General features: G+C 54.2%; 1 protein-coding gene across 1 annotated transcript; it reads right to left on the reverse strand.

The window, feature by feature from the left end:
• Cpz (carboxypeptidase Z) lies at positions 1-25,196 on the reverse strand. The gene is made up of 11 exons (XM_021163483.2): positions 25,103-25,196; positions 16,734-16,766; positions 15,072-15,446; positions 13,037-13,249; positions 10,227-10,423; positions 9,550-9,711; positions 8,871-9,029; positions 5,952-6,087; positions 4,490-4,629; positions 1,442-1,541; positions 1-464 (listed from the first exon to the last, which is right to left on the reverse strand). Exons 1-11 carry the CDS (start codon positions 25,194-25,196, stop codon positions 118-120), a joined length of 1,956 nt encoding a protein of 651 aa, XP_021019142.2. The 3' UTR covers positions 1-117.
• Positions 25,197-26,689: the final 1,493 nt, after the last annotated feature.

The following is a 26,689-nucleotide window of genomic DNA, read 5'->3' on the forward strand; positions in this document are numbered from 1 at the left end:
GTGGGTGAACACGCTTTAATAAGCTGCAGAGGCTGTGTATGATGTCTGTGGCTTCCAGGCTCCAGGCAGAAGCCCAGGCTGTGGAGGTGGACATCAAGGCCAGGCCTGAGAGGGGTGCTAGTACTTGAGCAGCCAGCGTGGCTTGTATGGGCTCAGTGATGTGAAGTAAGCCCACCACCATGGCTTGCTCCCACTAGCTGGCTGCCTACGAGCCCTGGGGGGCTCAAAATCCATCTGTGTGGGCTCTCTCTGAGGATCCTGGAACCGAGGTAAGGCTCTCGAAGGTCCAGGAAGGAAATTCTTAGGTCCTGTCGCCAGAGGCTGGAGGATGAAGTCCACACGGCCGGCCTTCTTCATGCGCAAGGGAATGGTGACTCTCTTCATGACCTTGGAATAGCCAGGGGCCTGAGCAATGACGATATGGGAACCCGGGGGAAGAAGTCTCCAGTAGTCACCATCAGGAGCTTCGAAGAAAACAGAAACAAGCCTCAGACGGCTTCAGGCTGAGGCAGAATTATGACAGTCAGGGTGAGGAGGTCGCATGACAGATGGGGGTAAATGGGCCTTAGCACACAGTGGGATGAGCATTTGCCTCCACCTAGAGTGTCCTCCACCTCTTCATCAGACTCCTATTCATTCCTCAAAGCCCTACTTAGGTGCCACCTCTCCCTGGCAGGCTTCACCCGGTCCCCAGGCTTTGCATTTGCAAGTTTACCCTCTACCAGACAATGATGCTGCCAAGACCCACGTTATAGGTCTCTATTTTAAATTTGCTTTAAAATATTTTATTTTTATTTTATGCAGTTGAATCTTTTGCCTGCATGTGTGTATTTGCACCACACGCACGCATAGGGCCCTCAAAGGTCTGAAGAGGGCATTGAATCCTCTGGAACTGGAATTACAGATGGCTGTGAATCACCAGACATGCTGGGAATTTAACCTGGGTCCTCTGCAAGAGCCAGCTCTCCATCATCACCCGGGACTGTGATTGCAAGCTGGGAAAGGCTTAAGGACAGCCAAAGCCCACATGAGACACAGTCAACTTTCAGGGTGCTGTGGGCTCCATGTGAAGTGTCCCCCATGCCCATGTGTGTGAACAGTTGATGCTCGGTGAGTGGTGCCATTTTGGAAGGCTGTGGAACCTTTGGGAGGTAGAGCCTCCCACCATGCCCTCACTTAGGATGGACTAGGAGACTAAATGGAGCCTCCCTCCTTAGGCTGCTCCTAACCAAGGATTTTGCCGCAGCTACAAGCGAAATAAGTATGCTACACACAGTGTCCCAGCATGAACCTTGGGTCCTGAATGTTTAGGTTCCCCAGAGGGAGGTGGCTCCAGGCTGCCACCCTCCCTAACCAAGCTGGCCGAGAATGGATAGAGAACCTGGTGAAATGGGAGCCCCGCACTGACCTCCCCCACAGACGGGCACAGGCTGTGGCTCACCTGTGGTGACATCGTGACGGATGCCTTTCACCAGAATCCGTGCATTCTTGACTGGCTTTCCATATTTATCTGTCACCATACCCTTGATGCCTCGATGTACCTAGAGGCACCAGAGAGAAGGTACAGAGGTAACGTCTAACCCCAATGTCACTCTCACCAGTGCTCCCCGGGCACCTCTGGGTTGGGATTCTGCTTGTACAACTGAGGCCTTGTTTCCTGTTTGAGGTACCTCTGGCAGTCTGTCTCGTACATTCTGGGTTGCTTGACTGACACTGAAGCTCTTCCTAAGGGTCACGTTCACTTCCTTTCTGACCGCAGACACTGAGGACAGCCTCCACTGTCTATCCTTAGGTGCATCTGAGCTTCTGTACCTCCCTAGCCTAGGAAGGCATTCACGGTCCCTTCTGAGCGGAGGTTCTAGCAGGAAGCCTGGTGAGGACACCGACCAGGTCCTCGAACCCTCAACTCACTACTTACACTTGCATGTGTCAGTCTACACACCAGACACTCAGCGGGTATCCTCAGAGTAAAGCCCAGAACCCCTGGAGGGCAGCCATGAAGCTGGACAGCTCAGCCCTACTATGAACTGACCTTTCTGCTTCCCAGCCACACCCCGTGCCTTCTGCACACAAGGGGGCCTCCTGACCCCAGAAAACCATTTGCTTCTTCACATTCAACTTCCTCAGCTACAGAATGGATCTTAGTGGGGCCAGAGCTGCCAATAACACCTAGAGCTCACAGTGCTTCTAAGATCAGCAAAGTCGGGAACCCAACAATCCCAGAAGTCCCCCACTGCTCAGAGCCAGCGGCTCTCAGTGGCTGCCACCCTCCCTCCTGACCCCCAGAGGCACTGAGGCAAACACAACAATCTAGTCACTTCTCTTCTACAGTTTAGAAATAAACAAAGCAGGGTTGAAGGTTTGGGAAAAGAGGGCATGTAGATGTAGCTAGCACGACTCTCATGAACACCTAAGTGGTAGCTGGCTGCCCCTGAATGGGTGACCAACACCTGGATGCTCCTGAGCACGGATTGCTATTCTGTGGAGCTGAAACCAGAAACGCTATCCTGTGGAGGGAGAGGAGGGGTTGTTGGATGAGGACACCTGATGGTACGGAGGCCACCGTGCCAACCCAGCCAGCTCCTCTCTCCCTCCTCCTCACTCACAGAAAGACACTGACTCCTACAGAGCCAGTGGTCATGGTTAACCTGTGGCTCTCCTACAAGTGTCTCCTTCTAGACCTCTGTGCCCCCCCCCACCTTTGCCCTCTTAGAATGTTCTGGCCATCAGCACTGACTGGCCCCTTCTACCACTCCCAGAAGCCCTCACTCCTCAGCCTCTAGGATGTCATTCCTGATGACGCCAAAGCCTAGCTTCTCTCTCCCTGCTGGGTTTTACTGAGTGAGCATTTGTGTCTCAGGGCCTGTCCATGGGAGCCCCTCCTTCCAGTTGGCTAGTCTCTTTTCTGCACCTCAACTGGGGTCCTCTTCTGCCACCCTGGGGCCCGGAGCTGAGCAGCAGGAGGAATTGGTTCTGCCTCTGCCTCTTCCACCCCCACCCCTGGGCCTGCTCAGGATCACTGTGAAAGTGACCTCAATTGGCCCTGACAGAACCTGATCCTTATCAGCATCCAAGCCCGTTTTCCTGGGGGTCATCTGTCTCAGAGTAAGCCAAGTGCTGCCCGACTGGCCACCACTCTGCCTGCCATTAAATCTTCATACACTGAGACTTCATGTACAATATCCACGGAGCAATCCCAGTCCCACCAAAGCCCCTTCTAACTCATTTTCCCCAGACGACCACAGAATAGCCTGAGCACCTAGCTCTGCCCCAGGCCCTGCCTGTGGATGAGACACACCCTGCCTGAATGACGTGCCAGCTACCACAGAAAACAGTGGCCACGTTCTGTGCTTCCTGGGGCTGTCTTCTTCCCATAGCTGCTGCTGTAGCAAGGCTCTGGCTGGTCTCACCTGGTGGAAGATTCCTGATCTCACCAGAAAATAAACAGGGCTCAAGGACTGAACTTGGGGACACAAAGTCTGAACTTAAACTCCAGGCAGCTGCCATTGCATGGCCACTCCTCTTGCTCTCTCTCCCCCTCTAGCATAGTCATGTGCCTCTGTGGCCATAGTGATCATTCTCTCAGGCCTCATCATCTAGGGGTGGGGCTGCCTAGGGCAGGGCCATCTAGGGGTGGGACCAACTGCAGAGCACTGTGCACTTGTCACGGCCATCCTGCATCTGAATGTGCTGATGTCCCCAGAGCTGTTACCTCCCTATAGCTCTCCGTGTCTCGTCATTATTCTATAGCACTCGTGTGAGCTGTGCCGGGTGAGGCATTGGCTCAGGCACCTATTTCCTCTGACCCAGCAGACTCTAGCTCCAGGATCCAATGGAGGATTCTGAGGATGTATTTTCAATCACCCCATCACCTAGTCCAGAGGAGCTCCATGCAGATAGGCAGGTATTCTCAGGCATTCTACCCTTCAGCCCGCAGGCCTCTGATGTGTGAACAGGCTGTATCCCAGAATCATCACCTCTGAGACCCACCCACCCCCATACATACTGCCCTCTTCACTCCTACAACTACCCTCACTCCAGTCTTGGGAAGGGACCCTGTAAGTCTCAAGTGCCTCACTGAGTCGCCTACTGCACCCCCTCTGCTCAGAGAGTACCCGCTCCTGCCTGGTTTTTCTTCCATCAAGATTCAGCTTAATTCATCTGCTGCTTCCTGATAGCTCCCAGGGCTTGGAGGCAGGCCAGCATCCCCTCCAGACTGCCAGCACCCCCAAAAGACTGCCAGGCCCCCATGTTCCCTTTGGCAATCATGCCCGTGAGGGATAAGTGTCTTACCCAATGGGCATCTACCTGACATTCCCCAGGGTGTGAGGGAAGAGATATGGTTGGGAAGCCCCAGTTTTGAATGGATTGGTCAGAGAAGTCACCAACTGATGCTTCCACTGAGCCCCAGATAGAGCCAAGAGGACAGAGCCTAAGGGTGGAAGCTGGACTTCCCCACCATGGGAAGCTTCCAGTGGGTGGGGCTCACCATCTCCAGGAAGTTGAGTAGGGGCTCCTTGTTCTGTTGCCACAGGCCATACAGCGCCTCCTCTGGTGGGAACTTCACACAGCCCAGTTCCACGGTGATCTCAAAGCAGTTGGTATGTAAGTAGTTGAAGTCAGACATACCTGTGGGGTGGGCAGCTGAGTGTCAAGGGCAAAGAGCCTGTGGCAGGCACAAGACTCCAGGCCCAGCACCACTTTGCACAAAGAGATGATTTACACAGCCACTGTTCTTCCATGCACAACCCTGAGGTCAGGAGTAGAAGGCCCTGACCAGGCCACAGAGGTAAACTTGATTTCAGACAGGTGGGTGGCAGAATCTTGTTCTCCCAGAGAAACTAGCCAGTGCACCACACGGGTCTCTGTGTCCCAGCTATTGGGCCTACAGACCCAAGGAGTCTGACAATGACTACAGCACACAATTGCCCAGAGTTAACAGTAGCCCAGGGAGACCTGATCATTTCCCAGAAAGGAAGTTGGGAGGACTACAATGTCGTGCCCCTCCCTCAGCTTTAAGAACTTTTGTGTTTCTGCGCTCTGCTGTTGGAGCTACCACTGCCACAGTCCTCACGGGTGCCATGGTCCACCTGTGGTCCCCTCTGCTCTGTGGCCCTGCCAGCTGCTGGAAGGAAGCCTACAGATCTCTCCATTCAGCCTCGACAGTAGGATCTCCCTTGTCTGCCATCTGGGGAACCAATGTACCTGAAGCCTGGAAAGAAGGGAAGCTCTCATGCCCCAGAAGACAGCATGTGCTAGTCCCTGGCAGCGTGACAGGGTCAAATAGTAGCTTTGGAACACATGAGGACGGTAGCTGCTGGCCGCCTGAGTAGGTTTGGTGGGACACAGAGTTGCAGGGTGAGGAAGCCCCGGCCGTGCTAACACAGGCCTGTGAATCTGTCCCTTGCTCTCTTGCCCAGTGCAGAATGGTCTACCAGTGCTGGGGCACAGCAAAAATCAGGTGAAGGGAGGCTGTTGCTAGGGGAGGGGCTTCAATGGGTGCTTCAGGGTGTGCATAGCGTGTGTCTCCCACGGTGCACTTATGACACCTTCACCCAGCACACAGCAGCCAGTGAGGACTCAGAGGTCCGGTGAACGCTGAGCTTGGGAAAACCCGGAAGCCTTAGAGTACAGCACACAGTAAATATATCCCAACCATTAGGACCTGTTACCCAGAACCAAAAAGTCTTCTGTTGCCCTGAGATGTCAGCTTCCCTGGGGCTCTGCCACTGCACCCCACAGCCCTGTTCAACCCCTAACAAGCAGCAAGGCTTGGGTCACAAGTGGAATCACCACGTGGCTGATTATAAAATAAACTCAACAGTAACTGCTGAAGTCACAGGACCAGCTCATCCCAGTTCCCCTTCTCCAGGCAGATGGTGACTAACTCTGTGGAGAGTGCCAGGGCTCTGCTGAGGAAGGCCCCACCCACCCCCCTGCTCAGGCCGCACCTCCAGTGAAGCTGTACCAGTCCGCCCCGTTGATGATGCTCCCCCGCTTCAGGAAGTTGCCCCCACACCTGTTCTCCGACCTGTCCATCATCATAGGGTGGACATCAGCATAGGCTCTGGCCAGAAGCTTGAACATCTGAAAATGAAGATAGAGGAGGAAGGTGGGTGTTCTGCAACCCTCCCCCATCAATCTAAACATGGGCTGAGCTCCAAGGTTAGGCCCGGTGCCTGGACTGTCTGACCTCCTACCACTCTTCTTTCTCATCCCTGCCTTGGAGCTATCATCCCATGTTCCTCCATGGTCCTGTGGGTGAACGCTGAAAGGAAGCTATAGTCATCATCCCCATAATCCTGGGCACGTGAGCCTCAGGCCTGGCTTAGAGCAAGGCTGTACAGAGGAGTGGCCTGTCTGCAGGCTATGTGGGTAGGAGGGGTGCAGACATGAGGAATATAGATGAAGTATGGCAGCCAGAGCCAGGAATGGTGGCACATACTTTTAATCCCTCAATCGGGAGGCAGAGGCAGGCTGATCTCTGAGTTTGAGGCCAGCCTGGTCTACAGAATAAGTTCAGGGCAACCAGGGCTACACAGAGAAACTGTGTCTCAAAAAAAACAGAAAGGAAAGAAGAAAGGAAGGGCCGGGCAGTGGTGGTGCATGCCTTTAATCTTAGCACTTGGGAGGCAGAGGCAGGCAGATTTCTGAGTTCCAGTTCCAACTACTAAGTGAGTTCCAGGACAGCCAGGGCTATACAGAGAAACCCTGTCTTGAAAAAACAAACAAAAACAAAAAAGGGAGGGAGGGAGGGAGGGAGGGAGGGAGGGAGGGAGGGAGGGAGGGAGGGAAGGAGGGAAGGAAGGAAGGAGGGAGGGAAGGGGGAAGGAAGGAAGGAAGGAAGGAAGGAAGGAAGGAAGGAAGGAAGGAAGGAAGGAAGGAAGGAAGGAAGGAAGGAAGGAAGGGGCAGAGCAACTACAGAGACCTAGGAACTTGGACACTGGGCACAGCACCCTCACCTCTCAGCAACTGCCTGGTGAGTGCCCTGGTGAGCTGCAGCAGTGCTGGCTCCTAGGACTATGGTCAGTAGGAAGGGCTGGGGGCTGTGAGCATGGCTCCCAGGACTCTCCCTGGCAGGATAGAACACTGGCAAAGATGTCCCCTGAGACACCCAGACAGCTCCTTCCCTCACACACTCTCCCCACCTCTCCTGAGACTGTGGTTTCCACAGAGCCTGCCACTGGCTGCAGGCTGCACCGTTATTGATTGAGGATTGATGTCTGGGGAGCAGACTCATTTCTTCTGACTCTAGTGGGACCCATTGAGGTGAACCTCCTTGCTACAGACATCCTCAAGCACTGAGGCTGTGAGGCTGGGCATGGAGGGCCTCCTGCTGCTCAGGGTACGCCTGCCCACCCAGGGGGTGCACTTGCTCTAAGGAGGGACACCATCTGAGACCCCACACTGAATAAGTAAGTGTGCAAGCAAATGTATGAATGAGTGTAAATGAGTGAATGGATAATTGAGTGAAGGATTGAATGAGTGAAGTAGTGGGGGAGAGAGTGGGTGCATGAATGAGTGAATGGGTGAATAACTGGATAAGTAAGTGCGTGAGCAGACTCGGGGATGAGAAGCCAGAGGATACAGGCATGGCTGGCACTGAGCTGGGTCTGGCTGCATAGAAGTCTCTGACAGCCTGTGCCTGAAGCATCCTTCCACCTCACCCTTGCCCTTGTGCTCCACTAAGAAAAACTGCAACCCAAGGGAAACCCTCTCTAAGTCTAAGCCAGGCTGGGGTTCCTCTCCTGACACATGGGAACACAGGCATATACATACACTCCCAATGGTATATGCAAACACAAACATGAATGCAAATCCACCTGTATCCACACAAGGCTACATACACTGTGCCCCAGCCTTGGCACTCATCATGGATGCTGACTGTCCTGTCCCTGCTTGCTGTGTTGTTTTGTTTTGTTTTTCTCCATGGACAGAGTAGGAGGGAGACGTTTCCTCTGCCATTGTGACCCAGAAACATGGAAGGTTCTAGGTAAGATCAGTATGGTGTACAAGTGTCCAACAGGGCTCAGGGACAGCTGGACCCCTGGCCAAGTTGCTCAGAGATCAGGGAACCTGGAGTCTAGTCCTTGTCCGTCCTGATGGTCCCTACCTCCAGGTCCCTTCCCCTAGGTTTGAAATGAAAACTGCCCTTGAAGGTACGCCAGGCTCCCTGCACCTTTCTGATTCACCCGGAGACCTGACTAGAGACCAAGCCTAGCAAGACCTGCGCAGGCCCCACCTGGGACAGGAGCTTGCAGCCTCTAGTAATACAAGAGAGAATGGAGGGTTGGCCCCAGGCCTGGGGAACACCAGGAACTGCTGAGCCCTCCCCTCCCCTCCCTCTGCCAGCTTTCTTCACCACAAGAGGGAAAGATAAGCTTCCTGTCCTGTTGTAACAAACAGGGCTGGGTGGCATAGCACCGCAACTTTAAGAGCTGGAAGTGTTCCAATGTTACTCGGTCACACATACTGTGAAAAAAAAAATAGTCCTAAGAAACCAGGGGCCTTACCCAAGGACCCCGGTGAATAGCAGCAGGAACAGAGCCCCGCCCCTAACCTCTGTACCCAAGCTGTAACCCAAGCAGAGAACCCAGTTCCCAGCCCAAAGGGCACCATGCATGTGGTAGCACTGCCCCCTGCTGGTACAATCTGAAACAGCATAAAAGACAAAACACAAGGCCAGAGTTCCTCCCTAAGGTTGAGGACACTGAGAAGGAAGACTGCTCTCTGGTTGACAGGGCATCTCCTGGATGTGAGGGAAGCAAGCAAAGGGGCTCCTGAGGGTTCAGCCACGCCTATGAGCTAGAACAGAAATGACCGTGCCAGCAGATGACCTGCTCAGCCTGAGCACAGTGTCCATCTCTCACCTTCTCATCTGGTGTGGGAGAAAACATCTTTTTCTCATGGGGGTTCTTGGAGAAGTCGAAGGGGTAGGATACCACCAGGTCACCGCCATGCAGGCTGGCTGAGAGGACGAAGGGAATGGTCTGTATCCACTTCATGATGGCTTTGGTCTCGGGGGCCACCTGCCGGGATTCGAGCACTGCTTTCAAGATTCTGCCTTTTCTGCTGCCCGCCCAACGTCTGCCTTTCCCACCCACCCCAGACCCAACAGAACTCCTGTCCAGCCACTACCATTCCCTCTGGTCACTGCAGAGTGTATGCTGACCTTGCAGCCTGGAGCCCACCTTGCCCCTCCTGGTCAGGTTCACCTCTCCTGGAAGCTGAGGAGCACCCTGCCCCTGCAGCCCCTGACTGTCCAGTGCCTGCATTGAGTAGGCCCCACTAGCTTCAGCAGTGGTCCTGACATAAGGCAGGTTACACTAACTACAGAGGGGAAGGCTCCTGCCAAGCTCATTCTTGAGGGAAAACCCAGGGTTTCTGGGAAAGTGTCTGGGACAGGATGTAGACTAATGATGTCTCTGCTGGACACTGAGGCTTTCAATACATTGTGACTGCCCCCAACAAGGGCCTGGCCTACCTTACAGGTCAAATACTGAGGCTCAGCAGGGCCAGTGCCCTAGGGAGGGGCCATACAGCTCCTACCTTACCCCACCAGTAGTACTGTGAGATGGGGATATGGTCTGTGCGCACACCACGAGTCGAGGCCAGCCGGTAGTACTCTGATGTGAGGTCAGGGAAGTTGCGGTTCAGATCCAGGTTCTGTGCATTCTGCCTTCCACTGGTCCAGCCATTGTAGCCAGCACCCTGGACACAAGGTCCCAGACAAGGATCAACATCTCCCACCCCACGTCTCCCAGCTCAGGCTTCAGCGGGACTGAGGTTCAAGCGGGACCATGGCTCCTATGGCTTCACCTTTGCCTTTCCTCCCACCTCCTATGCCTCTACATGGCCTTTCTCTCACCCCTAGCATCATGGTCTGGAAGTATTCTCCCATGGGTGGAACACCTGCCCCCTCCACTGACTCCTGTTCATGTCATTCTGTCCCTCCTAGTGAGCTTCCCTAATCCTCCATCAGCCCACTCTCTCCTTGGGACTCTTTCTTATCTTCCATGTTTGGCAAGCTACATCCCCAGCCCTGTCCTAAAACAAGACATCACAGCTCTGCTCACCCAGCAGGCAAAATGTTGCAGGACCACTGCTTGCTTGGCCCTGGTCACCTAGAAAGATGGCTGCAAACAGAACCTCAACAATGATGAGTAAAGTCAAAGATTAAGAGTGCGGGAGGATTCAGCCCTTCTGAAGGCAGCAGGAACTCCCACCTCTGCAGCTGCCACCTCGTAGCCATCAGGGTTCATGGACGGCAGCAGGTGGATGCGGGTGGTGTTCAGCAGGCGCTGGATGCGAGGGTTGCCCAGCAGGTACTCCGAGCACAGGTACTGGGCCAGGTAGATGAGCACTTCCCGTCCGGCCACCTCATTACCATGAATGTTTCCAATGAGCTTCACCTCAGGCTCCACTGCAGGAAGAAACGGTGGTGTGGGGTGTTGTCTCACAGACAGGGCTTAGCAAGGGTATGCCAGGTGTACTGGTGTTTGCTTTGACTCGAGAGTCTCTGGGCATATAGAGCTATCTAGACACTCACTTCTTGAGCTCATTTCTTATGTTTAGCCACAATTGTCAGCATAAGTAAAGAATGCTATGATAATATATGGTGCCATTGATTTGTGTGACTTCTATTGACATCTATGGCCCGTGTTTATGCAAAAAGTCAAATACATTAGTGCTTAATAGGTGAAACAGCTGGCCCTGGAAGGCAAGGATGAGTGGATGCATGAATGAGTAGATGATACATGGAAGACTGGATAAATAGAGAGATGAGTGGATGAATGGACAGACGGATGAACAGACAGAGGGACAGGTGGATGGATGAATGAGTGGATAGATAGATGAGTGGATGAATGGACAGACGATGGACGGACAGATGGATGGATTGATCAATGGATGAGTGGATAGATAAATGAGTGGATTATAGATAGATGCATGAGTGATTGGATGGAATAGATGATTGGATGGAATGAGTGGTTGGATGGAAGGGTGGATGGGTTGATGGATGGATGAGTAGATGGATGGATGGATGGATGGATGGATGGATGGATGGATGGGTGGATGGGTGGATGGATGGGTGGATGGTAGTGGGTGGATGGATGGGTGCATGGATAGGTGGATGGATGGTGGGTGGGTGGATGGATGGGTGGGTGGTTAGATGGGTGGATGGATAGATTATGAGCTGATGGTTAGATATACAGAAGATGAAGAACAAATGAATAAATAGATAAATGGTTAGGAGGTTGGATAGATGAGCTGGTGGATGGATAGCTGGATGGAAGAACAAATATCTGAATGGATGGATGGATGGATGGATGGATGGATGGATGGATGGATGGATGGACATGTGAATGAATAAAATAATGAATGATAGCCAGAGGAAAGGGCAGGTGTGGGTGAGTGGTGGATGGATTGATGAGTGAAAGAGTGAATGAAGGCTGTTTCACAGAAACACTAGACTAGGCCTGGCAGCCTTCTTCAATGTGGCCATGGAAAAGTCACCCCTACATGCTGGATCTAACATTGCTCATTGGAAAACAGAATCTCCTACCCGACCTGTCTGGCCAAGCAACCTTCAGCTGTCAGCATGAATGTCCGTGCCCTTCAGACTTCACATACCAGGGTATAAATGACAAGGAAATGTCCATGTCTCTGCAGGAGGCCAGATGTGACCTGATGACCTCTGGCCCCATGAGAGACGGGACTTTGAGCTTGTAATGTCCACACTGCCTAGTCCAGCTAGGTGAAAGCTGGGTAGGGGGTGAACATCCCAGCAGAGTCCTAAGTGCACAGACTCAGAGACTTCTTGAACTGGAGGGAATAACGGGCCCTAGTACACCAAAGTGGCAATGGGGTAATGGGCTGGGGCATGGGACCAAGGGAGGGAATAGGGACTTCCAGTGTCACCATGTCCTATTCACACAGGAGATGACGATCCAAGCCAAGTCTCTGTTAGAACATTCTAGAGCCCTACATACAGTCAGCTTGGTGTCTCTTTTCCAGCTCAGAACCACTAGTAATTACTGTAACAAAATTTGATTCCTAATTTGCATCATAGCAAGGAATCTCTGAAGGATCTGCAGCATCTAGCATCTTCCAAAACTCAAAGCAGGCTCAGCAAACTGTGTTCCAGAGAGGAGCAGAGCAGAGGGAAAGGAACCAGGACCCAGACCTGAGCAGGCCCAGGATTCACAAGACTGCAGGGCCACCGTGGTGGTGATGGTGACAAATTCCACATTAAGGAGCTAGGACTGAAGCTCTGGCAACCACTGGCCATTGACCCAGTGTCCCCTCCAGGACCTGCCCTAGTCCCTCCAGCCTCCAATCTCTCAGAAAACCTTGCCCTCTTCCTGAATACAGAGTCTCCACACTGTCATCTGTTTAGGTAACTTACTCTCCTGCTATAACTCAGTCTCCTCAGACAAGTGTCTGTTGGGATGAGACCAACTCATGTCCAATCTCCTGAACTCTAGTGATATGGCTTTTCTGGAGAAACCCTTCCCCTATCCCCACCCTGAGACAGGGTCTCTATGTAGTCCTGGCTGTCCTGGAACTCATTATGTAGACAAGGCTGGCCTTGAACTCACAGAGATCCTCCTGCCTTTGCCTCCCAAGTGCAGGGATTAAAGGGTATATGCCACCTTTAAGTTCTCCATGCCCAACTTGGAGAAATCCTTTTTAATACTGTCCTCGGGCTGGTGAGATGGCTCAGTGGGTAAGAGCACCCTACTGCTCTTCCAAAGGTCCAGAGTTCAAATCCCAGCAACCACATGGTGGCTCACAACCATCCGTAACGAGATCTGGCGCCCTCTTCTGGAGTGTCTGAAGACAGCTACAGTGTACTTACATATAATAAATAAATAAATCTTTTTAAAAAAAAAATACTGTCCTCGTGGGCAGGTGTCATGGGTGAGTAGAGGGAGGCACCAGATAGTCACCCCCAGCTCACACACCCCAAGGCTAAGTGGGTCTGCACCCTGTTCCCAGGGGCGGAATCACACCTGGGCCTCACGTGGTCACTCACTCAGTTCATGCTGGCCTGGGCGGCTCGAGAACTCGATGACCACCAGGTCCTTGCCTTCAAAGCTGCGCCCAATGCTGTAGGTCTTGGCCACCTGGGAACAGCGGGCCGCTGTCCTCTTCAGCACCCGGACCATCTGAGCATAGGAGTGGTGGGCGAAGCGAATGAAGGTAGGTGGCAGGCCAGAGGGCAGGGCCTCCTCAACATCCAGCTCTCCTGGGGAAGGAAGTGGAACTGAGGCTGGGGTGTGCACTGAATACCCGCTCATGGTACAGACAGATCACCAACCTGGCCAGCACCCTCACCCCGAATCCCACTGTACTGCTGTACAAGTCGGGGATGGAATGACACATAGGCCTCCTGGATGGCGCTGCCACAAGCCAGCCAGCCACAGTGCCGAGGAGATGCATATGGACCATGTCTCCAGTGTAAAAATGACAGTAAGATGTGGGTGCCTGAATGGGGGTTTTCAAATATGAAAGGCAGAGTTCAAGAGAAGGCACACCAGGAATCCTCAACCTACAGAAATCAAAGAGAGGCTGGCATCCGCCTCTAAGCAGTGGTTGTCTGACATGATCCTGCCGTTGGGGCCCTGACACAGCTCTGCCTCCCTCTCTGCTAGTACCATGGCCTATTCTGTGTCAACACTCACATGTGCCAGGCAGCATGGCTAAGAGTGGTTCCCCACAGTCCATAGTCTGCTAAGATTGCACCCAAATGTTTCTAGGACAGGAAGAAGGGGCTGAGACAGTGTTGGTCAGAGTGTGACCTCCATCACACCTGACTCCCCCGCCCCATTTCCCTGTTCCTCCCTAGAGAAGAAGCCGAGTGGTTAGCAGCCCTGGGGATTGTCCTCAGCCCTGATGGCTGAAGAAACTTGAGGCAGGTCCCTGCAGGCTGACCGGGGCCACAAAGAGTTAATGTTGTCTCTACTTGTGGTTTTCTTTTTGCTTAAAATGGTTGGTGAGGAGAAAGAGCAGATGAACCCAGCAATTTGGTGGTTTCAAGATAACCCCTCTCCAGTGCCTGGGCTCTCTTGGGGCAAAAGGGTCAGCGAGAGCAGGTTGGCTTCCCTTCTCCTCACTAGCCTTTGCTTGCCACCTCCACACCTCAGCCCACTGCGGACACAACTCCTGCTGGCCAGAACCCACTGCGCCTGCTCTTGAACCCAACCTGCCCTCTCCAGGACAGGACCAGGCTCCAACACCGGGCTCAGCATGGTACATCTCCTGGCAGGCACTCACACAGGCTTTACTAGGTCTGCACCCTCCCTGACAGCCTTTACGTCTCAGTACACAGTAGGCACTCAATAGATGAGGCTGTACAAACAAGCCCATCCACCAGTGGCTGGCCGGGGTGACTCCAATGGAAGCCCCTGTTCTACCTCCTTTTCTGGGCCTCCATTTTCTGACTGCAACAGAAGACGAGGGGCTTACAAAGCAAGATGAAAGCATGGCTGGCGACTCCTGCCCGGAACAGAAAACTGTGGGCCAGGGTTGCACGTTGGGGACTGATCATCTTTCTCACCACTCGAGTGAAAGGATACAGACAGGGACAGACAGAGCTGTGCTCACTAAGGCACTGCGCCAAGCAGCCCTCTGTGACTCCCACACCTCCTAAGACAAGCCGCTCACTAGCATTCAGTGTAGCTCATTCCTCTGTCACAGGTCGGCCCTCATCATCTCCTGCCGTCCAACAGACTGTGCCTGGAGAGTGACTCATATCATTCTTCAGGCTCAGCTTTGGCCAGAAAGCCTGCTGAGAAGTTCCCTGCGCGGGAACATGGCCAGTGAGATGCAGTTCTGAAGGTGGCTATAGCTGGTCACTCTGTCTACCCTGCTCATGTCTCACTTGTTTGCTGAGCATAGGCCTCTCCACGGATAGGATCCTTCGTGGGCCTGGATGGGACACTTTTCCCTCTTGATAAGCTGCCCTTCCCTCCAAGTCTGTAGATGCAGGAGCCCTGACACCTGCCTGCCCAAACTGTAACTCCCAGAGCTAATGTGCAGCCAGGAGTACCCCCAAAGCCTTCCCTTACCACGGAGCTCTTCCAGAGGGTCATAGCAGCCTTCCTCCTCTGGTGCGAAGTATCGGGCACAATCAAGGAAGTAGGGCCAGGCCATGTCGATGGCGTCAAAGGCCGGCTGGCAGGCCTCCCGAAGGCCCTCACAGACATGCCGGCAGGGCCTTTGTGTGTGGCCTCCCTCACATCGGGGGGCCAACACAGAGCACCCTAGCAGCCGCAGGTCAGGGTTGCACTGACCCTCCAGGAGAAAGTGTATCACACCCAACAGCATGTACTCAGGGCTAGACTCCACTGCTTCCCACGACCGGTGCTCCAGCGGAGTGGGGAACGATGTATGGTTATAGGCGGCATCCGCACAGGTCCTGAGATGCAGGTCCACGCAGGTGGCTGGAGAGGAAGAGTCAGCAGGTCACATGATGACCCATGCTCAAGTAGATACCACCTAAGACCAGGGCCTGCAATGATGGAGCACCCAGTCTGTGGGGAGACAAGGACAGAGGCAAGCAGGGTCCATGGGAGACACAGCAAGGGGTTCTGAAGCAACTGCACCCAGCTACCTGCCAGAAAATGGTCCAGGATGGCAATGGCACCCACAGAATGGGAGCAGGCAGCCTGCCCTGCTGGGGGATGCATGATGAGGCCAGTAAATTGCCCCTGCAAAAGCAAGGTGCCAGCCTCATACAGGCCCAAAGGAGAGATGCTCACGAGAACCATGTGAAATATCCCAGCCTCGGGACAAGTTAAGTCCTCTCAAGATGCACCTGGCAGGCCTGGCTCTGTTTCTCCTCTTGTTACAAGGACATTGTAAGCGCAGGCCAAAGCAGGCCATCTCCTCTGATATTAGACACTTTGTGCTGGGCCAACATGGGTGTCCACTGTCCTACCTCCCGCAATCCACTGAGTCATTTGTCAGTCAGCTTCTTGGTTTGTTTGTTTGTTTGTTTGTTTGTTGTTGTTGTTGTTGTTTTGAGACAGCCCCCAATTTGTAGCCCAGGCTGGCCTAAAACTTCAACATAGACCAAGTTGACTCTAAACTCACAGTAATCCCCTGTCTTAGCCTACTAAATGCTGAGATGACAGACATGATCCACAAATCTCAGCTACGGTGCCAGTTGTTCTATGGAGGAAATGCTCCCCAGTTTCCTAAATCCCTGTATAGAATACACCAGATGTGCACAGCTGGTGGAAGACAGGTGTGTCCTCAGCATTGTCTTGAGAGTTTTGAGTCATAGCTTTCAAGTCACTAAGCAAGATGCCCTACTTCTCCTCATCACAGGAAGGACAGGTCCAAGTTTACAAACCCAGCTAGGCCAGCAGGGCCAGAAGCCAAGGATGGCTTCTCTGTCAGGGGCCATGGATTAGAAACACAGCCTGTGATTAACATGCAGGAGGCTCTGGGCTCTATCTTGAGCATAACATGCCCCTCCATGGAAAGAAAAAGAAACTTATAGCAAGACACAAACGCAGGGCTGGCCTTGGAGGGACCCCTAGCATTGCCCCCAGGCAGAGATGGGCAGGCAGGGCAGGCTACTCTCTTGTTTAGTCTCCCTTCCCTGGATCTTCTGAGCCTGCCCTGCTATCCACATCCAAAGCCAGCATCTCTGCTTTGACAGCATGGGGATCAGGGGATTGTGGAGTTCCTATAAGACAAATCAGGGGTGGGGTGGTACCTACCACTGTGTGTGTAGCCCAGCCTCTGACATTTACCTGGGAAAAGAGACAAGCCTGATTAACAACAGATACAGTACACATCTCTCCCTTCAAGGCCTCTGCTGGGTACTGAGGACGAGCCCTGTTCTAGCCTCTGTTACCCTCATCCCCCTGGTTTGCACTGCCGACCTCTGAGCTCAAAGCAGCAGAGTCTGACAAACCATAGGACTTGCCTAAGGAAGTGAGTGCATTGGCACTCTCCAGCCCAGCCTGGAACCAACCTGGAGGGCCCTGTGCCCACATCCCCATAGCCAGCCATGCATCAGCCCCCATAGAGTCCTGAGCCATTAGCTTCAGACTGTGCACATGGCCTCCACCACCGCCATACTCAGGACTGAACATCATTCAAAAAGCCATCCAAGCAGACTACTTAGTCCTTAGAACACCAAAAGAATATGGGGCCTCAGTGCTGTGTGAATTTGGGACCCCCTTTCTAGCAAAAACTAACACACAAAACTATCCTTGCAAATGCAGGGTCTTGAGGACCTCCTGAGGACAGGTCTTATGGACTCCACAGTAAGATCCACGGGGGGCCATAAAACCCCCATGACCACCAGCAGCCATATTCAGTCAAGTACATGTTGGGCATCCTATGCACAAGGAGGCAAGAAGGAAACTTTGCCTCAGTTTTACACTGGTCCAGCCCTGGTGTAGGATCTGGAAGCACTCTGATGGCTTGTGCAGGGAAGGGCCAGAAGTGGGTAGAATGACCATGGCCAAAAGAGGGGTCTTTCAGGAGCAGGTGTGCCTGCATGGGAGAGGAGATGGACCCTCTGGCATAGGGACTACAACAAATGCCTGTATTCTGTCCTGTGCAGATGGAACCTGGCAGTGACCAGGAGCCTGGAGGGGCATGACACCCATAGGCTTTTCTCAAGATCTAAAGTCATGCAGCAGATGGACATAGGAGTGAGCCACCTATGCCCGCCACCTATAGAGAAAGCAGCAAAGACTCGGCCCCACCCTGGTTACCAAAACCCACTGTGCACAGTATACCTACAATGTGCAAGGCTGCCTCAATTTGGGATCCTACTCCCAGGTTCTTGTGAGACAGGCAGCATTTGAGATACCATACCCCTGACCAGCATTCAGAGGGTAGCTGAGGTTTTAAATATCTTTGAGACAGGGAGTTGGTTTTGGTGGTTTGAGACAGGGTCCCTTGTAGCCCAGGTGATCTTGCATGCTCCGTGTAGCTACAGATGATCTTCAACTCCTGACCTTCCTCCTCTCTCTCACATGCTGGGACTACAGGAGTGCACGGCATGCCCAGTTTCTACCCTCTCAACTATCAGGGAGCCACACAGACTCTTTTTTGGTGTAGATCTGGGTGTGTACTCAGGCCACAAGAAGCCCCTGGTACTCCAGGACATCCTCTCCTCCTCCTCCTCTTCCTCCTCCCTTTCCTCTTCCTCCTCCTTCTCTTCCTCCCTCTCCTCCTCCTCCTGCTCCTCCTCCTCTTGTTCCTCCTCCTTCTCTTCCTCCTCCTCCTTCTCCTACTTCTCCTCCTCCTCCCTCTCCTCCTGCTCCTCCTCCTCTTGCTCCTCCTCCTTCTCTTCATCCTCCTCCCTCTCCTTTTCCCTCTCCTTCTCCTCCCTCTCCTCCTCCCTCTCCTTCTCCTCCCTCTCCTTCCCCTCCCTCTCCTTTCCCCTCTCCTTCTCCTCCCTCTCCTCCTCCCTTTCCTTCTCCTCCCTCTCCTTCTCCTCCCTCCCCTCCTCCCTCTCCTTCTCCCTCTCCTTCTCCTCCCTCTCCTCCTCCCTCTCCTTCTCCTCCCTCCCCTCCTCCCTCTCCTCCCTCCCCTCCTTCTCCTCCTTCCCCTCCTCCCTCTCCTTTTCCCTCTCCTTCTCCTCCCTCTCCTCCTCCCTCTCCTTCTCCTCCCTCTCCTCTTCCCTCTCCCTCTCCTTCTCCTCCCTCTCCTCCTCCCTCTCCTTCTCCTCCCTCTCCTTCCTCTCCCTCTCCTCCTCCCTCTCCTTCTCCTCCCTCTCCTTCTCCTCCCTTTCCTCCTCCCTCTCCTTCCCCTCCCTCTCCTCCCCCCTCTCCTTCTCCTCCCTCTCCTCCTCCCTCTCCTTCTCCTCCCTCTCCTTTCCCCTCTCCTTCTCCTCCCTCTCCTTCTCCTCCCTCTCCTCCCTCTCCTTCTCCTCCCTCTCCTCCTCCCTTTCCTTCTCCTCCCTCTCCTTCTCCTCCCTCCCCTCCTCCCTCTCCTTCTCCCTCTCCTTCTCCTCCCTCCCCTCCTCCCTCTCCTTCTCCTCCCTCCCCTCCTCCCTCTCCTTCTCCCTCTCCTTCTCCTCCCTCCCCTCCTCCCTCTCCTCCCTCCCCTCCTTCTCCTCCCTCCCCTCCTCCCTCTCCTTCTCCCTCTCCTCCTCCCTCTCCTTTTCCCTCTCCTTCTCCTCCCTCTCCTCCTCCCTCTCCTTCTCCTCCCTCTCCTCCCTCTCCCTCTCCTCCTCCCTCTCCTTCTCCTCCCTCTCCTTCTCCTCCCTCTCCTCCTCCCTCTCCTTCTCCCTCTCCTTCTCCTCCCTCTCCTCCCTCTCCTTCTCCTCCCTCTCCTCCCTCTCCTTCTCCTCCCTCCCCTCCTCCCTCTCCTTCTCCCTCTCCTCTCCTCCCTCTCCTCCTCCCTCTCCTTCTCCTCCCTCTCCTCCCTCTCCTTCTCCTCCCTCTCCTCCTCCCTTTCCTTCTCCTCCCTCTCCTTCTCCTCCCTCCCCTCCTCCCTCTCCTTCTCCCTCTCCTTCTCCTCCCTCCCCTCCTCCCTCTCCTTCTCCTCCCTCCCCTCCTCCCTCTCCTTCTCCCTCTCCTTCTCCTCCCTCCCCTCCTCCCTCTCCTCCCTCCCCTCCTTCTCCTCCCTCCCCTCCTCCCTCTCCTTCTCCCTCTCCTCCTCCCTCTCCTTTTCCCTCTCCTTCTCCTCCCTCTCCTCCCTCTCCTTCTCCTCCCTCTCCTTCCCCTCCCTCTCCTCCTCCCTCTCCTTCTCCTCCCTCTCCTCCCCCCTCTCCTTCCCCTCCCTCTCCTCCCCCCTCTCCTTCTCCTCCCTCTCCTCCTCCCTCTCCTTCCCCTCCCTCTCCTCCCCCCTCTCCTTCCCCTCCCTCTCCTTTCCCCTCTCCTTCTCCTCCCTCTCCTCCCTCTCCTTCTCCTCCCTCTCCTCCTCCCTTTCCTTCTCCTCCCTCTCCTTCTCCTCCCTCCCCTCCTCCCTCTCCTTCTCCCTCTCCTTCTCCTCCCTCTCCTCCTCCCTCTCCTTCTCCTCCCTCCCCTCCTCCCTCTCCTCCCTCCCCTCCTTCTCCTCCCTCCCCTCCTCCCTCTCCTTTTCCCTCTCCTTCTCCTCCCTCTCCTCCTCCCTCTCCTTCTCCTCCCTCTCCTCCCTCTCCCTCTCCTCCTCCCTCTCCTTCTCCTCCCTCTCCTTCTCCTCCCTCCCCTCCTCCCTCTCCTTCTCCCTCTCCTTCTCCTCCCTCTCCTCCTCCCTCTCCTTCTCCTCCCTCCCCTCCTCCCTCTCCTTCTCCCTCTCCTCTCCTCCCTCTCCTCTCCTCCCTCTCCTCCTCCCTCTCCTTCTCCTCCCTCTCCTCCTCCCTCTCCTCCTCCCTCTCCTCCCCCCTCTCCTTCTCCTCCCTCTCCTCCTCCCTCTCCTTCTCCTCCCTCTCCTCCTCCCTCTCCTTCTCCTCCCTCTCCTCCTTCTCCTCCCTCTCCTCCTCCCTTTCCTTCTCCTCCCTCTCCTCCTCCCTTTCCTTCTCCTCCCTCTCCTTCTCCTCCCTCCCCTCCTCCCTCTCCTCCCTCCCCTCCTTCTCCTCCCTCCCCTCCTTCTCCTCCCTCCCCTCCTCCCTCTCCTTCTCCCTCTCCTCCTCCTTCTCCTCCTCCCTCTCCTCCTCCCTCCCCTCCTCCCTCTCCTCCCTACCCTCCTTCTCCTCCTCTTGTTCCTCCTCCTCCTCTTGCTCCTTTTGCTCTTCCTCCTCCTGCTCCTCTTCTTCCTCCCTGTCCTCCTCCTCCTCCACCTCCTCTCCTCACTATGCTGTAAAGAGCCCAGGTCATGAGTCAGTGCAGTGGATAACAGAGGAGCCCAGCCTCTGGCCCGGATGGCTCTGGGTTCACCCACCCACACAGTGGGAGCCTGGATGAGTCTCACTTTTCTATCCTTATGGGTTTTTATATGAGGCTTATAGTAATCACTTTAGGAATATATTATGAAAGTACTAGAAGATGACCCACATCTAACAACGATGTAGCCTAAGGACACCATGCCACAGTTAGCAATATCTGTTTTCACTGTCCCTGCTTCAGGCCAAACTAACAAAACAGGTCAAGTCTTGTGAGTGTCCTTAGCAGGTACCCCTGGGAAGGTCCACAACCTTTATCCCCAATATAAAAGTCTTCAGGTGCCTACCCCTAAAAACAAACCCACTACAACATGTGTGGCTTGAGCACAAGCAAGCAAAAGGGGGGGTCAAGCTCCCCCCCTGCCGCACATACACATGGCTCAAGGCCCTGCCTTCCTCATGCAGGGATCTCGAAGCACCTGGCTGGCCCAGCTCAGAAGACTGCTAAACTCTGTGGTTCTAAGTGTCCCTGACATGTGCTCTCACGGCCCACAGCAGGAGGACACAGGATGTCAACACTGTCAAGAACAGCAAAGGGAAACTGACCTGGCCTCTGCCCAGAGCAGGGTAGCATCGTCTGCTGTCAGTGAAGCAAAGCGATCTACAACGTCAGGACATGAGGAGGGATCCCGTGAGGGACCTGGTGTGACTTCCGCCCTGTACAGGGCCCTGTGAAACATTGCATCCAGAGATTCCATCCCCAGGACTCACAGTCTGGATGCTGCTTGCTCTACATTGACTTTGGACCAAGGTGGATGCTGGAAGGAACCCAGTCAGCTTAGGAGGATGCTTTCAGTCACACACACACACTGCCCCACCCTTGCTTCTGCAGCTCCAGGCTCGCACAGTGCACAGCAAGGCTCACTCTGTAGGAGCCTGGGTGTTCAGTGAGACCGTGATGAGGGATAAATAGAAAAATCAACTTGAACTTGGCCCTGAGTTCTCTGCCACCTGCAGGCAGACTTAAGGCAAGGCCACCAGGTGCTGGCTGTACCCAAGCTGTTCTGCAAAGCCACCGAGGACCCCAGCCCTGAGATTGGACCACAGTTCGGGGATCAGGAACGAGAACCTGATGGCTTCATCACCCTTCCATTCTCTCTGGCTCACAGGTGAGGAAATACATTCAGAGATTGACGTGCCCCGTGCTCCTGTTTCCTTGTTGAACACCGAAGGGAAAACAGTAATGCTGTCTGGTAGGGCAGCTGAGGGGAAGATGAGGTCACTCATGGGTGTGTCAGCATGACATAGCTTGGACACACAGTGTGTAGAAGGAGGTACTGACCACAGTGACCTCTTAGGCAACAGCACTTGATCGGGGCTCAAAGGGGTAGCCAGGGGCAGGCAACCACCAAGCTAACCCCCACCTACTTCCAGGCCTCCACCATACCAAAGATGGCAAACCCGTCTGCTAGAGCTGCCATGACAAAACACCACAGACTAAGTGAGTTACAGCAGTGGAAATTCATCCCACCAAAGCTCTGGATGCTGCAGTCAGAGCCAAGTGTGACCAGCGTGCAACTGCTAAGGGGTCACAGAGGACTCCTTGCCTCGTCTAGCTCCAAAGACTCCTAGTGTCCGTGACTTATGACTTATGCCTCACTCCAATCTGTGCCTGGTACCCCACTTTACCTCTAAAAGTGCTCACCATCAGGTATAGGTCAGCATCAAAGACCCTATCCCTAAGGGAGATCCATTCACAGCTCAGAACTTGAGATCTCTTCTGGTTATGGTAAAGTTGAAGTGGGACAGAGGAGGGACCCAGAATAAAGCCATGTGCCTGGGGATTACACAGCCATCTAAAGAATGAAACAGCACCTCCCCCAGCTGGGCGAGTCTCTCCAGGCCTTTGATGTTCATGCACAGAGCAAAGGATGGAGCTGCTTACTCAAAGGCGCTCCATCTTGCCATCGTTGTGTCATAGCCATAGACACTGTGGCTCGTCACCACTGTCCACTCACCTCCTGCCACCCACAACACATACTGAGACACTCCAGATGCCTGAACCTACAGCTCCTCAGAATATATAGAGCCTGCTGCAGACTCTAAAGCCACTCCATCCCGTCTGATACCCACACACTGAATGTGGTTGTCCAGGGCCCAAGACCAGCAAGTAGAAAGCAGCCGCCACTGTAAGTGGAAAGATCCACAATAAAATTCAGACTTAGTGTTTTAAAAGAAGGCGACGTGTTCTGTGCTATCATGTTTTGTTTTGTTGATCAAGTTTACCCAAGCTGGGGAGAGAGAACCTCAACTGAGGGAGGGATGGCCCCCATCAGATTGCCTGTAGGCAATGTGACGATTTTCTTGGTCAATGATTGATGTGGAGGGTTTGGCAACTGGGGACGGTGCCACCCCTAGGCAGGTGGGCCTGGCATGTGTAAGAAATAAGCTGAGGAAGCCATGGGAAGCAAGCTAGTAGCCAGCACGCCTCTGTGGTCTCTGCATCAGCTCCTGACTCCAGGTTTCTGCCTTAATGTTCCTCAGAAGGTGTAAGCCAAACAGACCCCAGGTTGCTTTTGGTTGAGGCGACTTATCACAGCAATAGAAAGCAACCTAGATCATATTCCAGTCATAATTGTATGCCAATGAGGAAATATTGAGGTAATCTTTCAGATAATTGGATTTTTTTACATTATTATTCTCTTTCCTTCTTAGCGGTCCACATGGCTGACCTACATCAACCACAAGGTGGCAGCATTTCTTCAAGGCAGGGACAGAAGCTGCTCTCAGTTCAGCATTCCCTTTTCAACTGCCTGGCAGGCTCTTGGCAGAGTGGTCAGAGCGCCCTGGGATAGAGCAGGATGCCTGTCCCCAGTCACATCAGAGTAAGGGGCTCAGGCTGTGAACCCAGACTCAGGCTCAATGAAGAGACAGAGTCCTCCATCAGTGAAACGACTGAGCCAAGAGGTGTACACCAGGCTTGCTCCAAGCCCCTGAGACATAGAGATAGGGAGAAGGTGGGGTGCGTGGCCACCTTTAGATGTGCAGCCTGGGTGGAAGTTGCCGGGCTGACCCAGAAATTTCCAGATCTGAAAGCCTTCTAAACGTCCATGCATGTGCCTATAGAGGAAGACTGGACCCAAAGAAGCTGTCCCTCCCTCCAGAAATATTCCCTTATGTGTTGTGGTTCTCAGCCCAGGCAGGGACAGAGCTCACCTGCGTGTCCTGTCTCAGTGAGGAAGTGGGTGTCTGTAAGGCAGCCTTGGGCTGGGGCTAGTACTCCTGGTGCAGAGCAGGCCAGGAAAGGCTTCCTGTAGCAGACTTGATTCTATGCATTTTCTGGGATACCAAAGGTTCAGAGAAAGGCCCTCCACTGAAAGTTTTAGCAGTGCTCCACAGCCATGCTCTGCACACAGGTCCAAACATGCTTTCACATGCACACACTTGCCAAACATGCTTGCACATGTACACACTTGCCTACTGACCTGTACTTCACTTGTCTATCATCCTACAGGAGGATGGATAGAGGGCCGGGGGAGGCCAAGGGTAGGGAGGAAGCCCCAGGCTGAGGACAAAGAAAAGAGGCATTGTGTGGCTAGAGCAGACAGCCTCTCAGGTGACCACAAATCTTAGCTCTTAAAATTCTACATCTGATACCATGGGCTCTAAAGACCCTAGGGGCTCCGGCTAGACTCAGGTGGCTGCTGTTGATAAAGACATGAAGGATGTGAACTAAATGTATCCCCACCCAAATAAGAGGGAAACTGGAGCCCAACTTCTGGAGGGGCAGAGGCACCAGAATGAGTCCAGGACTCCAAACCCATCCTCAGGACCCTCCGTTGTGATCCCTGGCTGTCCCTCCTTCTCCTTGTCCTATCCCTGCGGAAACATTCCATCCTTCTCAGGGCCACTTCCGGAAATAAAAAGTTATCCTCATTGCAGCCAGGAGTTTTGAAGTCAGGAGTCTGCTGTGGCCAGCACCTACCCATTCCTGGAAGGACAGGGGACTCAGACCGCCTTGTCCTGAAGTCCTGGCACCTGCTCACTCTGACCTACTTTCGGATCCCACCAGGCCAGGTGCCTGCTCTGCAGTGGCGGTGCTGGGTGCCTACAGCCACACGGTCTCCCCCGGGGTCTCTGGCTCAGATGCTGAGACAGCTCAGTGCCCCAGCAAAGTTTTCTGTACTGGCTAAGGTCTCAATGTGGGACCCTCAGGATATTCTTACCCAGGTGACAGAATGCAACCCACAAGGAGAGAAAAGTTCCCAGGTGGCTGGAGGGAGGGGTATCTAAATCTACCCACAGGGGCGGCTGGGACCCTACCGGAGGGGTCGGGTCCAGGCGAGCAGCTGGGGCTGGGGCGCGCAGCAAGGGCCAGCACAGCCAGCGCAGCCAGCGCGGCCAGCAGCAGCGGCATTGTCGGCATGGTGGGCACAGATGCACGGATGCGCGGGAGGGCGCAGTGATGTGGCACTCGGGGAGCGCGAGTGGCGCTGCTGGGCCCTGCAGCTGGGGGGGGGGGTGAGGAGCGGGCTCAGGAGTCGGGTTACAACCGGCAGCGCCAGACACTGGAGAAGGGATTCTAAAGGGGAGGAGGAGGAAAGGCAGATAAAAGCCAACCTGCCCCCTAACCCTCCAGGAACTCCGCCTCCTAAAGAAAGGGACTTGCCCTCTTATGGGAGGCTCTGGGGAGCTAGTGGTCAAATGCTTGCTGATTTGGCCTAAAGACTTTGATTTGTGGGCGGGTGGAGACAGCATCAGAAGTAGAGATGGGTCCTGGCCCAGAGCTGACCCCAGCTGGAAGTGAGCCAGGCCTTGGTCAGAGCCAGCTAAATGAGGTTGGCTGGGTCTCTCATGCCTGTCCCCTGTGTGGATTCTCTCCCAGGAGAGCTGCTTGTGGAATCAAGGTGCTGGTACCATGGTGCCCCTGCCTTGACACTGTCAGTGCTCTGATCCTGTGTGGGGCTGTGTTCCAGAAAAGTCCCCCGAACTTTGATTCCACCACTTGCAGGACCCAGCAGGGACCTAGCTCAGAGGACCTTCCTGAAGGATTGTGCATCTACCCCAGAAGGTGGCCTGAAGGCAATGTCATGAGATGGGGAGGCAACAGCCCACTGGAGCCCATAGGGACTCCTATACAGCTGGTCCCCAGCCCTCACCTTCCCCACTTAGAATTCACTGGGTAGATCGCTAAGGCTGCCAGCACCCAAGGAAAGAAGGCCTGGAGCTCTGTGTGCTCCCCTTCCAGGCCTCACCATTTGGTGCAGGACAGACCCTGACACAGATGTCTAGCTCTATGCACATCTGCCTGCCAGCCCCTTCTCACTGCCCCACTGCTATGGTCCAGTCAGTGTGCACATGTCACAAGCTTGGGGACAATACCTGTGGGACACCAAGGTAGCACTTAGTAGAAGTATTTGGCCCAGATGACATTTGGGGCCATATGCCTTCATGGGCATCCTTTATCAACTGTCCTGGATAGCTGGAGGCTGTGGACAAGCCACTTAGCCTTGGGTGAGAGGTTATAGTCTGTCTCTGAATGAGATCCTCCCACCCACAGGGAGCACAGTCCACTTCCATAGCTCTTCAAGTAGGAGCCCTTCAAGGTAGCAGGGCCATACCCACCTCAGCTCAGCTTTTCCCTTGCAAGGGCACTTATATCTGCCCACCAGCCTCCCAAGCTTTGACCTTCCCTTTGGAGGGGCTCCTGGCTAAGCCCCTCATCTCTGAGTCCAGCTGGCAGTGGGCAGGCTGTGGGAACTGCGGGTCTGCTGCTATCCCCTTCTGCCAGCAGGTTTGAGTCTCATGCACAAAAGCATGCAGCTGTGGGACCTGGCTGTGCAGCCCTCAGTGGGGGCTTGGTCTTCATCCTCAGCAGTACATAGGAACCCATGCAGCTTAGAGACCACA

Source organism: Mus caroli, unplaced genomic scaffold, assembly GCF_978045245.1.
Source record: "Mus caroli unplaced genomic scaffold, Mus_caroli_1 scaffold_4, whole genome shotgun sequence".
NCBI lineage: Eukaryota > Metazoa > Chordata > Mammalia > Rodentia > Muridae > Mus > Mus caroli.